This window comes from Eptatretus burgeri, chromosome 14 (genome assembly GCF_056783735.1).
Source record: "Eptatretus burgeri isolate ZD-2024b chromosome 14, Ebu_testis_v1, whole genome shotgun sequence".
NCBI lineage: Eukaryota > Metazoa > Chordata > Myxini > Myxiniformes > Myxinidae > Eptatretus > Eptatretus burgeri.
The window spans coordinates 53088614-53105875 of record NC_140974.1 but is presented as its reverse complement, the minus strand read 5'-3'; the positions used below and the strand labels follow the sequence as shown (position 1 = coordinate 53105875).

At 47.4% G+C, this 17262-nt stretch overlaps 1 protein-coding gene across 2 annotated transcripts in view; it reads right to left on the bottom strand.

The window, feature by feature from the left end:
- Nucleotides 1–1876: 1876 nt before the first annotated feature.
- LOC147013216 (MYND-type zinc finger-containing chromatin reader ZMYND8-like) overlaps nt 1877–17262 on the bottom strand; it is a 69421-nt gene continuing 54035 nt past the window's right edge. For both annotated transcript variants that reach the window (XM_085854855.1, XM_085854856.1), the window contains 3 exons: nt 16792–17031; nt 4004–4155; nt 1877–2880 (listed from right to left, as the gene is read on the bottom strand). In XM_085854855.1, the coding sequence (XP_085710981.1) occupies nt 2791–2880; nt 4004–4155; nt 16792–17031 (482 nt within the window). In that variant the 3' untranslated portion in view covers nt 1877–2790. The remainder of the gene's footprint in view (nt 2881–4003; nt 4156–16791; nt 17032–17262) is intronic.

The window sequence follows — 17262 nt, the reverse complement described above, 5'->3', positions numbered from 1 at the left end:
ACATTAGTTATTCATGCCTGGAGTAAAAATAATATCTCACTCCTCACTGCACGTGTGCGGTCAGGACAAATTCAGAGCCAAAGTACTGTAAAAACGGCAAACTTGTCATTCTGTTCATGCTCCGGTTTGTGTTCAAAACATAACATTAAATTTAAATGAGTTGTTCCTCGATCATAAATTGTTAAGACAGACAGACGGACGGACAGAACATGAACCAATTGCTTAACCGAGCTTTTTGCTTCACGTGCTTGGGGTAAAGATCTATTCATGCACCGGGTTAGTGTCGCCTAAAAGGGATGCGAGAGTATTGCAATGTATTTTTGGTTTAAAAATGTTTTTCTCTACAATCGTTTGTCCGATCAATGTGAAACTTTAAATAAACATCGGAGGGACTCCCCATGGAGAATATTTTTATTGGTCACTTGGTATGGCAACCATTTTGGATTAAAGGAAAAAAAACAAATTGGTTATCAATAATCATGTTCTCCAAAACCACTCAACAAAAATAATTGAAACTTGGTATATGTCACCAACAGTCTGTGGGGTATGTTGGGTGATGACAATGACATCATCGGTATTCCATCTATAATTGGTGGAATTGAAATCTTTATCTGAAAAATTTGAATCTTCTTAGATCTGATATATGACCGAATGTGAGTGAATAATTAAATTTATGATGTTCATACCCCTTACCAAAAAATAAAAATGCGACATAATAGGGTGCATGGATGATACGGGTATGTGGGCCATAATATAATAATAGCGTGTTCAGTTCAACGATGGTATTTTTGTTCAGGATGAACGCGCAAGGCGAGACTGTGCATTCTACGAGTGCCGCTCTAGTTTGAAGTTTCATTTTCATTTCAATTAAATGCCCAGGGAGTGACCTACTTGGTAAAAACATGACACTGAAGCCGGAAAGACATCCGGCAAGGAACGTGTGCATGCAAGAGCACAAAATGCTACAAACAGAAACAATAGAACATTGCAACAAAGTTAAACAATTCCTTCGTTCGACATGAGTAGAGCAAGACGGCTCCATTTTTTAATTGTAATTAAGGCCCATCTGCACAGTCGTCTATCATTCTGTATTTTGAACGATTTTAATCCACAAATGCAATTCATGCTGACAACTCGCACATTGTTATGGGGTGTGAGCTTCAGGACCCGTTGAGGAAAATCAAGCTCAAAGGGCCGAAGTTCGAGCGCGAGTCCGATACACGAAAGGTATCGTGGTGGTTCGGGTGTCAAATCTCATCGAGGACGAGCCAAAATCACAATTGCTTAAATTAAAAGCATCCACAGCTTGATGGAGTACTACTCTCCCCTCTGGGATGGTACCCCTGCCTCATACTTTGCTCAACTTGATGCTGTGGAAACCAAGGCCTCAAGATCATCGTAATCTCCCACACTGAAGCTGAATCTATAGGTCTATCACTTTCCGATCAACGACAGGTCGCTAATCTCTCAGTCTTCTCCCACCTCCTTTCTCGTCTTGGACCCTCTGCTTTCTCTTTGATTTGTAGCTCCCCCACCCCAGGTTCCTGTGGGGGGCACACATGGTCTACACATTCAACCCACTTCCGTTCAAACTCACAAAATCCAGGATCACTGCTCACCTTCACTCATTTGTTCCTCTTTTTCACCACCTGTGGAACCAACTTCCACTTTCTCTTCAATCTCATTTGTCCCTCCAGGTCTTCAAGACTTCTGTTCACCACAATTTCGGATCATCCACCAATCCAAAACAATTATCTTAACCCCCCCCCTCCACCCCAAATCTACTGTTCCTTTTGTTCTGCTGCATCCTGATGTGTTGTAGCTCCTCCACAAGCCTGGACTCTGTATACAAAAATAAATCATTGTAAGAGGGTGGTGGAATGGCAAGGGACACCCTTTAATCACACAACCCACAGTGTAACAAACAACCATCATTGCCAATGTGAGAAAATGTTCATTATATAAGCTTAACATAAGCTGCACCTCACTCACTGACCAAGGGTAAGAATCTTTATTTACTTTATCAAAAAAAAAAAAAGAAAGAAAGAAAGAAGAGATTTCAAGAATATTTCAAAAGTTAAACAAGAAGGTTAACTTGTAAATACAATTGTAAATACACACACTCAATGAGACAAATGTATTTAAACAAGCAATCAATAAAAGAAAGAAAAACCCTTTTTTACATTAGCAAAAGTTCAAGAAGAGCTTGATGTACACACATCACATGCATGACAAACAGCAGGACATATCAGTGTACTTTTACTTCAATTACCGCAAGGAAAGTAAGAGACAGTGGACAAATCGACGTACAACACCAGGATTTGAACCTCCAGGATTCAAGCATCATGGAGCCATGAATTCACAAACATCAAACAATTTAACTCAAAGGAGAATCAAAGGAAAGGTATAAAAACAAGGCATATTTCTTGAACCTTCCCAGTTTATCATGATAATCCAGGTGGAATAAAAAGCAACCCTCCTTGGGAAGGAGACCACTCCTACCACATCATGGGACATCCATTGGATTCTTAAAGAGAGGAATCCCCGATATCATCTCGTTCCGTCCGTCTATCCAGCACGTGTCCATCCGTCGGACGCATGAATCCTCACTTCAGACTCCGTTTATCCATAGACGAGGAGCACAGTCGGCATTCATCTCCACTACAAAAAGGTCAACTCCATGTTGTGCTGCTCAAAGAAAACGTAAAAAACTTGCAACATCTTGAGGACCTGCCAGAAGCCTCTCCGGGTTTGGCACAAAAGCTGTCACAGGGAAAGGAAGTGGAAGCCTTAGGATGCCTTTATTGCCTGTGTACTCGCCGCGGATGGTTGCGTGACTGCCATTGTTGACGGCATCGTGTTGACCATGATCGGGCAATTCTGGGAGAGATCAGCGAATAGGAGAAATGCACAGAAATGAGGGGAAGGTGACAGTGAAAACCAGCAATAAACCATTTCACCAAACATCCCCATGTTTTAATCAACGTCCATCCATCCATCCATCGGGACCATGCTCTGTGCAGAGCGTTGGTGCTGCCTAAGCAGTCTCCTTGGCTGTTGGACACAATCCTGGAAGGGTCGATACTCTGACACAAGGATACCAGCATGCTGGCACTCATTTTGCCTACCTCGGAAGGATGACAGGCAGAGTCAACCCCACCTGGCATTAATTCAACAGCAGAGTGGGATTTGAACTCAAGATCCGAGGATCCCAAGCCCACCACCCGAACCATTAAGCCAACACCAGGCATAACGTCCGATGAACTTGATCTATTATCAGGGTACGATTTATCATCCACCTTTTGTGTGTTCATGGTCGTGCTGCAAGTGTAATCTTGCAAAAAAAATAGATGGATCCGTTAGCTTAAATATGGTTTTGTTGTTTAAAGGCAGAAAGGGCAGTCAGCTCAATGTGCAGCTTACAGGACAGCATGCTTAAATATGCAGTTTTTATTGAATCGGAAGTCAAGGATCATGGAAAAGCAAAATAACAAACTGTGGTAAATCAACAGACTGCTTCAACAGTGTAACAATGGTGATGCTACATATCAGAACATAGCTCAGAGTCGGATTCAAATCCACCTGGCATCAAACAGAAAACTACATCGCTCAGGACAGTGGACTATCGCCCCCTCCTCCACCCCAAGGTGTCCTGCCACCTCTAACGGTTACCAATTATTCTCCATTTGCTTGTAAACATTAAGGATAGGGTGGTTTTGTTTCACACAAGGCCAGCAATCATAGTACTAAGTGGATGTCTGTCACCGCTGTATGTCCGACTCAAAAAGAGAGAGAAAAATATTAAAATAAAATCAGCAAATGCTCAAGGAGCTCGTTTTGAGGTAGAGAAGAAAATGGCTTCACTCTTAAAGTGCTACTTCAGACGACCATGATACCCACTTCCATGCATTACCACGATGAAGGAAAGGTGACACGCTAAGCATGTGAAACAACACATGAAACGAGTGCACACAAGGAGAAAACAAACCGGACAGTGTCATACCGTGGAAGCCTCGGCTTGCTCACTTCCTTCAGAGCAATCTTGTGAGTGTTTCTCAGAGATGGGTCCCACCTTGGTTCCGTTCTCATTCTGCCCTTCGGTGCCACTCACCTCCACACCTTCAGTCTCTTCCGATTCCCCTGAGCTCATGGAAACTGCCGAGATGAGAGCATCAAGAAAAGTCAGCAAGCAATCTGCAAGTGGTTCTCAAGACCTATTGGGAATTTCAACCCTTTATTATGCATTAAAAAAATAGCCCAAGAGCTTTAAAGCTAGACTTAAAGGGTCAAAGCACAAGGACAGGAGTTAAATTGGAAAAGAAACAGGCTCTCAGCGAGTGAAGAACCACTCAAAGGTAAAAATAACAGAGATCATGAGGTTGTGATGGGAAGCACACACGAGATCCTGGAGGAAAGCGCATGAGACGACACTTCGGATAGAAGGGTACAAATGAATGAAAGGTGAGTATTAAGCTTACATGTGGGGAAGGTAACAAGTTAAGTATTTATGGAAGAACCTGGTGGTGACTTGTCAGATTTGTCTCTGGTGTATGCTCCCTCTCCATCTCTTCCTTCACTTCAAATGGCACCACAGCTGACTGCTCGTGAGAAGACCGAATGCCTCAATTCTGTGTTCGCTTCCGAATGGCTTGTGGAACCAACCACTCACTCGTTATTCATTACAACTGCTCCTGGATACCGAGTCTTTCCCACTTGAGAAGGGGAAGAAGTTTCTGGCAAACCAAGTCTCCGATTCTGTGACAGACACAGATGGCATCAATGCATCTGTCCCCAAAACTGCTCTGTTGCTCTTGCTCATCCTCTCTCTGCTCGGTTCACGCGATCGTTCTATCTGGGTGAGTTTCCGTCTGCCTTGAAGTTAGTTAACATCACGGCAATCCAGAAACGTGGCGCAAAAATGGATCGTGTTAACTACAGGCCTATTAGCTTACTTCCAATTATAAGCAAAGTCATGGAATCTATCATTGCAGTTGACACCGAATCCTTCCTTTTCTCCAATGGCTTGTTCTCAAGATCATTCTACCTTGGACATGATGCTTCTACTCTCCCAACAATGTATGGAAGCTCTCAATTTCAGACTTAAGATCAAGGACATCTCTCAGGACATATCTTGAGCATTTGATAGTTTGGCACCCCGCCTTGATCTCCAAACCCTGTGCTTATGGTATCCAAGGTCACCTCCTCTCATGGATCACAGACTTCCTCCACTCACGTGGTGAGCATATAGCTCTTAACAGGATCATCTCATCTCATTTCCCTATCAAGGCTGAAGTACCCCAAGGCAGTGTCTTGGGTCCAACCGTGTTCCTCATCTTAATCAATGATCTTTATGATTCAGCTTTGAGACACAAAAACTCAGCTTCATCACGGGAGGTACCAATGATCCTAAAAGCCTTGGTTTCCACAGTGTGAAGCTGAGAAAGGTGCGAGGCAGGAGCACCAGCCCAGAAGGGAGAGCAATTCTCCATCAGGCTGCAGATGAAAGCTTTGTATGTCGTCTGGAGCTCAGGTAGGCCGAGGAAGGACTTTGCACGACGGAGGATGCCCAGTCGGCGACTGGCTTTGGAGGCCAACTTGGAAATGTGCCTTTCCCAGGAAATATCATGACAGATCGTGAGAACCAAAAACTTGAATGAAAGGACTTCATCAAAGGGGATTGTTGAGGAAGTAGATCGAGGGTGGGGGGAGGGGTGGTTTCCAGACGGTCCTTTCGGAGAGAAATAGTGAGAGTGTGAGATTTGTCAGGATTGAAAGACATGTTCCAAGTGTTGGACCAGCTTGTGATTTTAACTATACAGAGAACGCTGCCTGCCAATCTGAGGAATGATGGTACGGTAGAGGGTGGATTCATCAGCAAAGAGATAAAGAGGATTTTCCAGAGAGTCAGACAGATCATTGATGAAAAGCAGAAAAATCACAGGTCCCAGAACACTGCCTTGAGGAACTCCAGCCTGGATAGGAAGAGGGGATGAGAGAATTCCATTAAGAGCCACATGTTGACTGCGACAGGAGAGGAAGTCTGCGACCCATGAGTGGAGATTGCCTTGGTTACCATAGGAAGAGAGTTTGGTGAGCAAGTGTGGGGTGCCAGACCATATAGAAACCTCACGATATGTTTAAGGAGATGGCTCTGATCTCATGTCTGGCACTGAGGACCTCCATCCATTGTTGGGAAAGCACAAGCAGCAAACTCGTCTGAATCCAAATTGATGATCAGAAATCAAGCCATTGGAGAAAATGAAGGATTTAGTGTTGGAAGCGATGACGAATTCCATAACCTTGCTGATGATTGGGAGAAGGCCGATTAGTCTGTAGTTGCCGGGATCTCTTTTTGTGCCTTTTTATGCAGGGCAGTAATGTTTGCTGATTTCCAAGCAGATGGCAGATGACAATGAGCAAATGAAAGGGTGAATAGAACAAAGAGAGGGTGAACAAGAGCAGAGGAGCAGGTTTTTAGGACACGTGGGCTGATGCTGTCTGGACTGGTTGCAGAATCTGAGTCGAGGTTTGACAGCAAAATCTCCACCGTGTCAGGAGAAAAGGACAGAGTCCAGGGACAGCTGGGTGTGACTGGGTAAGGTGGGTCCAGAAAGTGATGGGTTTGGGACACAAGATTTCGAAGCAAACACAGAGTTTAGGCATTCAGCCTTTTCTCATGCCGTGTTAGCTGTGTAGCCATTTGGGGTAAGGGCGGGAATGGAGGGTGAACATACACCAGAAACAGACTTAAATCGATGCCACCATGATTTGGAAGAGGGAGACAGGTTTGAGAATTCAGACTTGAGATAAGAAAGATGTTGTTTCCTGGTTCCCTGAGGACGGACACACACACACACACACACACACACACACACACACACACACACACACACACACACACACACACACACACACACACACACACACACACACACACACACACACACACACACACACACACACACACACACACACACACACACACACACACACACACACACACACACACACTTGTTCTGAGCTTTGGGGAAGGAACTGTGATTGCTTTCAGTTGGATTTGCCTTCCATGAGGCGAACGCAAGTAGTTTCGCACAACTGCCTCACCACAAGCTTCAGTGTACTATGGGTGGGACGAAGGGTATGACAACTGAAGACGAAATGGGATAAATCTGTGCATGAGATAGCAAATCTTTTTGAAAAAATTCCCAGGTTGAGTTGATGTCAGAGAAAGTAGAAACGGGAGACCATTCTAGAAGTTTGATGGCTGCTTGAAGTCCCTAACCAATTGGCCTGAGTGAAATTTCAGATTCAACGGCACTGAGGTGGTTCACTGATGGACACCCAGCAGGATTAAAAACAAAACCTGTCAAAGGGCGGAGGAGCTCCTTGTGAGCCAACGGCCATCCATATCTAGTGCCCAACTGTGTCTGCGGACGTCCTCCTGCAGTTGGGTTACTTCTTATTAGGAGGTTGGTGGCAGGATTTGCACTACGGCCACCGTAAAACGCTTCATTCCGCAAAACGCAAAAACGCAAAAAAATCTGAAAACCCACTCCGTGGGAGTACCTCCTGTGCAGCTTCCCTTCGCAGGGCAGCTCACCGGATGATGGGATTGGGGCAAAGCCTTCGGGACCCCCAATCTTTGATAGGAGGGAAACCACGGGGTAACATCCCTGGGTCAGATTGCGGGAGAGTGTGTCGGAGTGGTGCTGAGGTGTCGTCCACCAGACGGCGGTCTCCTTGGGTTAACCTGAGGCGGTCCCTTCGGGTGGGTGCCTGGAATGTCCTATCCCTAAGAGAGGATGATCACCTGTCTCTGTTATCATCTGAGCTCAAGCGTTTGGACATCGGGATTGCAGCTCTCTCTGAGGTTCGGAGACCGGATTGCGGCGAGATAATGGTGGGTGGTTACACCTACTATTGGTCTGGTCGCTCTGATGGTTACCATACCCAAGGAGTTGCTGTAGCTGTGTCCAATAAGCTGACCCCAATGATAATTGAGGTAACACCGGTCAACGAGCGTATTATGAGATTAGGGATTCGTCACTCCTTAGGTGTCATTTCCCTGGTCTCTATTTATGCTCCGACTGAGGCGAGTGACCTCACCGTGAAGGACACATTCTACGCCACACTCGAGTCTGTGGTTGATCAGTGCCCCAGACGAGATACACTTCTAGTCTTGGGGGATTTCAATGCATCAACTGGAACTGATAGGGATGGTTATGAGGTGTGTGTTGGTCCCCATGGGTCAGGAACTATGAACCAGAATAGCACTAAGTTCCTTGACTTTGCAAGAAGTCATGGACTTAGGGTGGCTGGTTCATGGTTTCAGCGCCCGCAAGCTCATCGCTGGACTTGGTATTCCAACGCTGGCGGTGTGGCAAAGGAGATTGACCATGTCCTCATTGACGGTCGTTGGAGGATGATCCAGAACTGCAGGGTCTACCGGAGTGCTCAGTTCCTCAATACTGACCACAGGCTTGTTGTAGCAACTCTAAAGCTGCACCTTAAATCCTGGAGAATGGTACCATCCCAGCCTAGGCTGGATGTTGCCAAGCTCAGGGATGAGAGAGTAGCTGAGGAGTTTGCGAACAGGCTGAGTGGACACTTGGGGGTCTGGGTGCTTTGGGGGTCCTGAAGAGTTGTGGAGCACCTTCAAGACCACCGTCCTTGATGTTGCCGGTGGATGCCTTGGAGTTCACCGCAGGGCAAGAAGAATTTTGTCTCTCAAGGGACACTGGATACCATTGACCAGAGTCGCAGGGCCAGGCTGAATGGCAGAGCTGAGCTGTTCAGGGAGCTGAGGCGTAAAACTGTACGTGCACTGAGGGTGGACAAGGAGGCCTATGTGCGAGGAATCTGTGAGGGGGTAGAGCATCACCTGTGGACAGGTGATTCTCGTCCCGCTTACAGGGGAATTCGCGCATTACGTTCATCCAAGCCCATCCCTCGGAGCACTGCAGTTCGAGCAGAGAGTGGTAGGCTCTTGACAGAGGAGTCTGAAGTGAAGGCCCGCTGGGCCGGTTACTTTGAGCGGTTGTACCAGGCTGATCCCCCAGCTGTCGAGTTGGACGTCAAGGGAGTTACAATCCCTGTTGCTGACCCTCGAATCAACTGTGGTCCACCATCGCTTGTGGAAACACGGGCTGCGGTGAACCAGTTGAAACGGGGCAAAGCTCCAGGGATCTGTGGCATCCGTGCCGAACTTCTCAAGGCTGGTGGAAATGCTGCACTCGCGTCGTTGCATGCAGTTTTGTGCTCTGCCTGGAACACAGGCATCATCCCAACTGACTGGAAGAGGGGTCTTGTTGTCCCTCTCTGGAAAGGGAAGGGTGATCGCCAAGACTGCAACAACTACCGAGGGGTGACGCTGCTCTCAGTGCCGGGCAAGGTCTTTGCTCGGATAATTCTTGATAGGGTTCGCCAACATCTGCTTGAGCACCAGCGTCCAGAGCAGTCAGGCTTTACACCAAAGAGGTCAACGATTGACCGTATCCTTGCACTTCGTGTCCTCACCGAACGCAGACGAGAGTTTCGGCAGGGGCTGCTTGCAGCCTATGTTGATCTCTGTAAAGCGTTCGATTCAGTGAATCGGGATGTCCTCTGGAGGATTCTTGGTCTTCGTGGGGTGCCACCGAAACTGATCGATCTGATGTCTGAACTCTACTCTGGTACTGAGAGTGCTGTGAAGTGTGGTGGTACCGCCTCTGACTTATTTCCAGTTGTTACTGGAGTTCGTCAGGGATGTGTACTTGCCCCCACACTTTTCAGCACATGTATGGACTGGATTTTTGGGAGGATGTCGGAGAGATCAAGTTGCGGTGCATCGTTTGGCAATGTCAAGATCTCGGACCTTGATTTTGCAGATGATGCAGTCATCTTTGCGGAGACTTTAGACATCCTCTTGGGGGCCCTCGAGGTGCTGAATGAGGAGTCGGAGCCGTTGGGATTACGGATTTCTTGGGTCAAAACAAAGATCCAGGCTTTCGGTGACATCTTGGATGCTGCTGTCCTGTCTGTGTCTGTTTGTGGTGAGGATGTTGAGGTCGTGGATAGATTCACTTAACTTGGCAGTGATATTCATGTCTCCGCAGGTTGTGAGCCGGAGGTCAATAGACGTCTGGGTCGGGCCTGGGGAGTCATGGATTCACTGGATCATGGGGTGTGGCGCTGCCGGTACCTGTGCGGGAGGACGAAAGTCCGAGTCTTCAGGTCCTTGGTACTTCCAGTCTTGCTCTATGGGTGCGAGACTTGGACTTTGACCAAGGATCTGAGACGGAGACTTAATTCCTTTGGTACCAGGTCTCTTCGGAGAATCCTTGGCTATCGCTGGTCGGATTTTGTGTCCAACGAGCGGTTGCTGAGAGAGACTCGGATGAGATTTGTTACCTGCATAGTCCGTGAGCGTCAGCTGCGGCTGTATGGACATGTGGCTCGTTTTCCTGACGCTGATCCTGCTCACCAGATTCTCTCAGCGAGGGAGTCTCATGAGTGGAGGAGGCCAGTGGGCCGACCACGTGCCTCATGGTTGCAGCAGGTTGACCATCATCTCAAGGAGATGGGGATGGGCCTGGCATCTGCCTGGGGGATGGCCAGACGGAGGCCCCTGGAGTACCGGCGGAAAGTGGACGCAGCGACGCGCTGTTCTGGCACATGCTCCCATACCTGACCTGACCTGAGGTGGTTCTTCAATAACAGTGTTTAACAGAGAGAGGGTAGGGGGAAGGAGGCAGTTGTGTGGATGTGAGGGGGGGGGACATTGAGAAGGGGAAGTGAGGGGGGAGCTTTTGAGAAAGGTGAGAGGGAGGAAAGCTTGGAGGGGGGAGAGTGAAAGTTGCTTTGAGAGGGAAGGGTGAGAGCGAAGCTTTGAACAGGAGGGGAGATGATGAGAGCAGGCACGGCCATGGGGCAGGAGGGCGAGGGGAGAGGTGGGGAGGGGAGGATGAGACTTGGGTGTGAAGGGAGTGTGCAGGGGGAGGCACATTATTTGAGGGGTTGGGAAGAGGGGGAGGTGTGATGAGAGGAAAGAAAGAGCATGTTTGAGATGTTGAGGAGTGTAATGATTGAGAGAGAGATATCTGTTATGCTCGAACAGAGCGCACGCATGTTAGAACACCACACAGTTTGGGACACCAGACAAGGAGCTGTTAGTAAAGCAGAGGACAGTGAAGAGGTGCTAAGAGAGGAGGTAGGATGAAGGGCAAGATGGGAGTGGTAAGGAGAGGGTACAACAGGTGGGGAGTTAGGAGAAGGTAGATTTTAAGGAGGTGGGGTGAATTGGCACTTTAGTTGGAAAAAAAAAGAAAAAAGAACGACTGATGGAATATGAACATGCATTGCAAACTGGGATTTTTTTATTTTTATGTCAGAGATGCATTTAAAGGCCTATGTGCGAGGAATCTGTGAGGGGGTAGAGCATCACCTGTGGACAGGTGATTCTCGTCCCGCTAAAGGCCCGGTCACACCTTGACGTTTTAGCCAGCGATGGCAACGTATTAAAATGTATGTAAAACGCTGGCTGACGTTGAACTTTTGATGTTTTTTTTTTAAGATTCGGACGTATTCATAACGAGTTGGTCGTATGCATAACATATTAGTAACGGACACAGAACGTTTCGTTGTGTTATAGATAACTTATACCAACGAATGCTGAACCTGTTGTCGACCTACACAACCGATGCCCAACGATAGTCTAACTTCGGCACAGCGCGTTGCACGCATCGCCGACGATGTCGTGACGTAGCCTATTAAAAGGCTGACGCACAACGATTCGAATCATAACTGCCGTAGAAATGGAAGTGTCAACATCGCGGTCACACCTTGGCGATCTTGCCAGCGTATGCCGACCTAAGAAAAATGTGTCTAAAACGTTGGGGCACGTCAAATACGGTATGAGTAAGTTTGGTATACGTGAGTAGAACGCTAAAGTACGCTATCATATGTCGTAGTAAGTAGAGTACGTCAAGAAATTTTAAACATGTTCAAAATTTTACGACGTACTCGGCGTATGACACACGTTCCGCATGCGATGGGGATAAGTTTTACACACGATATGCGGACGCTTACACACGTCCACAAAGGCTACTTATAAGCTACTCATAAGTCGAAACACGTCGCGGTAATGTCTTTTTTACACGAAACTTATTTCTAACTTATGTTTGACGTGCTTTGAACCAATTCTGTACGTAGTCCCAACCAACATCGACGTATGCACACGTATTCAAATGACGTCTTCCGGTCGACAAAAAAAAAAATTAACGTGTTTCTAGCTTACAACTGCCATATAAAGACGTGTTCCCAGCGGTTTTGGGAATTGGTATATAAAAATACTGCTCATAAAAGGGAACCCAACAGTGTTTTCGAGTTCCTTTTTGAGTCGATGTCCATGTCAGCAGTATCAGTATCAGTATCAGTATTAGTATTAGCATCAGTATTAGTATTAGTATTAGTAGTAGTTTGTTCATGTTGGCAGTAGTAGGTGAGTGTGAGGGGGAGGGTGTGGATTATGATGGATCGTCCTTGCGTCCGCGTGTCCACGGGTAGGTTCATAGGCTGCCACTCAACGATTTAAATGGCTGCATCTCCACTATTGAAAGTAGACGCTTGCGCTCAACAATTGGATTTTTTTTTACACTCAACGACTTTTAAACGGTACCACTCAGCTAGTTTAATTGTTTACAATGAACGATTTAAATTGCTGTCACTCGCCTTTGTTTTTTGACGCTGGGGTTTTGAAATTTGAAGCGTTTCTTCTGAACGTGTTAAAACGCTCAAACTCGACTATTTTAAATAGACGCTGCCGATGGACAATTGGAATCATAGCCAAGCTCGACATCGAAGTGTGAACATCCTCGTCATGCCGAAGAAAAGTTTGAAGAATGCTGCAAATAAGTGTCCTGGCCGTGGCCGTGGACGCTGACGCAAGGACGATCCATTATACCGACGTCTTTCAGCCTATGAGTAACTTCAAAGTAACGTCTGTCGATGTGTGGCAACGATCGCGTAATGTGCCAACAACACGTTAATCATAGGTTAGAAATAAGTTTCGGGTACGCTAAACATTACCTCGGCGTGTCTCAACTTATGATTAACTTACAAGTAGCATGTGTTGACGTCTGTCAACGATCGCAGACCGTGCATACAACTTGTGGCCAGCGTAGCGGAACGTGTGAGTCATACGCCGACATACGTCGTGAAATTTCAAGCATGAAAAAATTTGAGTACAACCAAAAAGTACAACGTTTAAAGCCAGCGTACAACGACGTATGGCAGTGTTTTTCAGCGTGCTCTCAATGTTATCAAAACTTACCCATAACGTATTCAACGTGTGCCAGCGTTTTAGAAAAAAAATTCAAAAATCGGCATACGTTGGCTAAAACGTCAAGGTGTGACCGGGACTTTACAGGGGAATTTGCGCATTACGTTCATCCAAGCCCATCCCTCGGAGCACTGCAGTTCGAGCAGAGAGTGGTAGGCTCTTGACAGAGGAGTCTGAAGTGAAGACCCGCTGGGCCGGTTACTTTGAGCGGTTGTACCAGGCTGATCCCCCAGCTGTCGAGTTGGACGTCAAGGGTGTTACAATCCCTGTTGCTGACCCTCGAATCAACTGTGGTCCACCATCGCTTGTGGAAACATGGGCTGCGGTGAACCAGTTGAAACGGGGCAAAGCTCCAGGGATCTGTGGCATCCATGCTGAACTTCTCAAGGCTGGTGGAAATGCTACACTCGTGTCGTTGCATGCAGTTTTGTGCTCTGCCTGGAACACAGGCATCATCCCAACTGACTGGAAGAGGGGCCTTGTTGTCCCTCTCTGGAAAGGGAAGGGTGATCGCCAAGACTGCAACAACTACCGAGGGGTGACGCTGCTCTCAGTGCCGGGCAAGCTCTTTGCTCGGATAATTCTTGATAGGGTTCGCCACCATCTGCTTGAGCACCAGCGTCCAGAGCAGTCAGGCTTTACACCAAAGAGGTCAACGATTGACCGTATCCTTGCACTTCGTGTCCTCACCAAACGCAGACGAGAGTTTCGGCAGGGGCTGCTTGCAGCCTATGTTGATCTCTGTAAAGCGTTCGATTCAGTGAATCGGGATGTCCTCTGGAGGATTCTTGGTCTTCGTGGGGTGCCACCAAAACTGATCGATCTGATGTCTGAACTCTACTCTGGTACTGAGAGTGCTGTGAAGTGTGGTGGTACCATCTCTGACTTATTCCCAGTTGTTACTGGAGTTTGTCAGGGACGTGTACTTGCCCCCACACTTTTCAGCACTTGTATGGACTGGATTTTAGGGAGGATGTCGGAGAGATCAAGTTGCGGTGCATCGTTTGGCAATGTCAAGATCTCGGACCTTGATTTTGCAGATGATGCAGTCATCTTTGCGGAGACTTTAGACATCCTCTTGGGGGCCCTCGAGGTGCTGAATGAGGAGTCGGAGCCGTTGGGATTACGGATTTCTTGGGTCAAAACTAAGATCCAGGCTTTCGGTGACATCTTGGATGCTGCTGTCCTGTCTGTGTCTGTTTGTGGTGAGGATGTTGAGGTCGTGGATAGATTCACTTACCTTGGCAGTGATATTCATGTCTCCGCAGGTTGTGAGCCGGAGGTCAATAGACGTTTGGGTCGGGCCTGGGGAGTCATGGATTCACTGGATCATGGGGTGTGGCGCTGCCGGTACCTGTGCGGGAGGACGAAAGTCCGAGTCTTCAGGTCCTTGGTACTTCCAGTCTTGCTCTATGGGTGCGAGACTTGGACTTTGACCAAGGATCTGAGACGGAGACTTAATTCCTTTGGTACCAGGTCTCTTCGAAGAATCCTTGGCCATCGCTGGTCGGATTTTGTGTCCAACGAGCGGTTGCTGAGAGAGACTCGGATGAGATTTGTTACCTGCATAGTCCGTGAGCGTCAGCTGCGGCTGTATGGACATGTGGCTCGTTTTCCTGACGCTGATCCTGCTCACCAGATTCTCTCAGCGAGGGAGTCTCATGAGTGGAGGAGGCCAGTGGGCCGACCACGTGCCTCATGGTTGCAGTAGGTTGACCCATCATCTCAAGGAGATGGGGATGGGCCTGGCATATGCCTGGGGGATGGCCAGACGGAGGCCCCTGGAGTACCGGCGGAAAGTGGACGCAGCGACGCGCTGTTCTGGCACATGCTCCCATACCTGACCTGACCTGATGCATTTAAAGATGAGATGCTGAGTGTAAGAAAGCTTTTAAAATCATGTACGGTATTTAAGGCTGCCATCCATCCATCCCTTGGGTGGATGCTCCCAAAGCAGTCTTCTTGGCTATTGGGCACAATCCTGGATGGGTCACCACTCCGATGCAGGATATTCAAATGGCTCAATCATCCCAGCAAGCTGGTACTCATTTTGCCAACCTCGGAAGGATGACAGGCTGAGTCGACCCCACCTGGTATTCATTCAATGGCCGAGCGGGATTTTAACTCAGGTCCTTCAGATCCGAAGCCCGCCACCCTACCTGTTAAGCCAACACCAGACATTTAAGTATTGTAAGCACCTTTCTTCGATTTGTTGGTGATATACCCGGGGGTTATTTTATTTTTTTTTCTTTTTCTCGATATACCGGTCTATTCAGAAGTCCAATACCGGTATATCGATATGAAAAATTATACTGTTATGACCGGTATCTCGATATATCGCCAGACCCGATCACAGCACAACTTCAACCTTTCCTCAACACCCGACATACCTGGCTCACCATCAACAGCCTAACACTCACTCTTTTAACAAGTTACACCAACGAACATAGCGCTGCACCACACATCACACATATCACATGGAACATCATCCCCATCCCACACAATCACCAACCAAAAATATGAGGCATCACTGTTAACACATCCATGTCATTCTCAGATCACATCGCAAAGATTAAATAAATATGCACACCCAGGCTGAACACACTAATGGCATTCAGACGCAACATCACCAGTATACAAACAGTACATTAGATAGGTCATTGACCATGCCAGCTCATCCTCAGCATCCAGGCTATCAAACACATCTCAACACCCTACAGACCATACAAAATAAAGCTCTTCGTATCATCACAGGTTGCACATTAACAAGACCCATCGAGCACCTACTACACACGCAGGCAAAGATATTAAAAAGTAAAGACCACTTGGATATGAGAACTGCACAGTTCCTTGTAGCTGTAAGTGCCAACCCTCATCATCCATGCTACTACATGGCCAACCAACCACAGACCCCAAGACACATTCAGACTGCACCACAAAAGACACAACAATGACATCCTTCAAAACATTCCTCCACAGATCAGCAACGACAAAAATAACATACCATAATCATTACAAATGTACGCAATCATCAACCTGGGCCCAAACAGTATCCTGGGCACTAAACTCCCACCCATCGACAACACAGAGAAATTACTTCCCAGGTCTGATATTGTCCACCTTTGATGCCTCCACTCACATCTTTTACAGTACAAACACAGACTCAACGACACCAACGACACCTGGAACCTCTGCCAGGCCACTCCACACACAATAAAACACATCATGGAAGACTGCGCAGCCATGGATTTAAGAAGGCAAGGTCACATCTTCGATGTGAGAGATCTTTGGATGGCTCCCGGGAGATCGATAGGTTCTGGACCGTGGGCCTGTTCAAGGAGAACTGACTTGGGATCATCAACAACAGCTGCAGCAGCAACAGCTATTATCCAAAAGGGTTGTGCTTTCTCATCCAAATGCTTTCCTCTTTGTCGTATTACAAAAGGATCTCACATCCACACTTGTCCACATACCTGCTTGCGTGCAGGTCTTCATATGCTCAGGCCAGTGTGCTTGCTGGCAAGGGTAGTCACAATAGCTAGTGTTCCAACAACAGTAGAAGATCGCCTCACGCCGGCAGTTTGCACACCATTGCTTGCGTTTGGCCGCGTCCACCGCCGAAGCTTTCTCAACCTCAGCAGCTCGCCGCACTTCCCGCACCAGCCGTTCCCGCTCCTGCTCCATACTCTGGCGCATCTCTGCCATGGTCAGCTCTGTACAAAACCCGAATGGGGAAAAGCCGGAAACAAGAAAGCTGTGACTTGTTTCATTTGCTCTTACCGAGTCAAGTCGTGAAAAAGCAAAGTTTTGTTTAAAATTTTGCACTGGGTGCTGTTTGTGATTTGTTTGTCCCAAAAGTGTTTGTCCTGACAATTAAAGTGAAATTGTAGTTCAAGGGATTGGTGTCAGATTTTCTCGAACGATCGACCCGACGGTGACTCGTC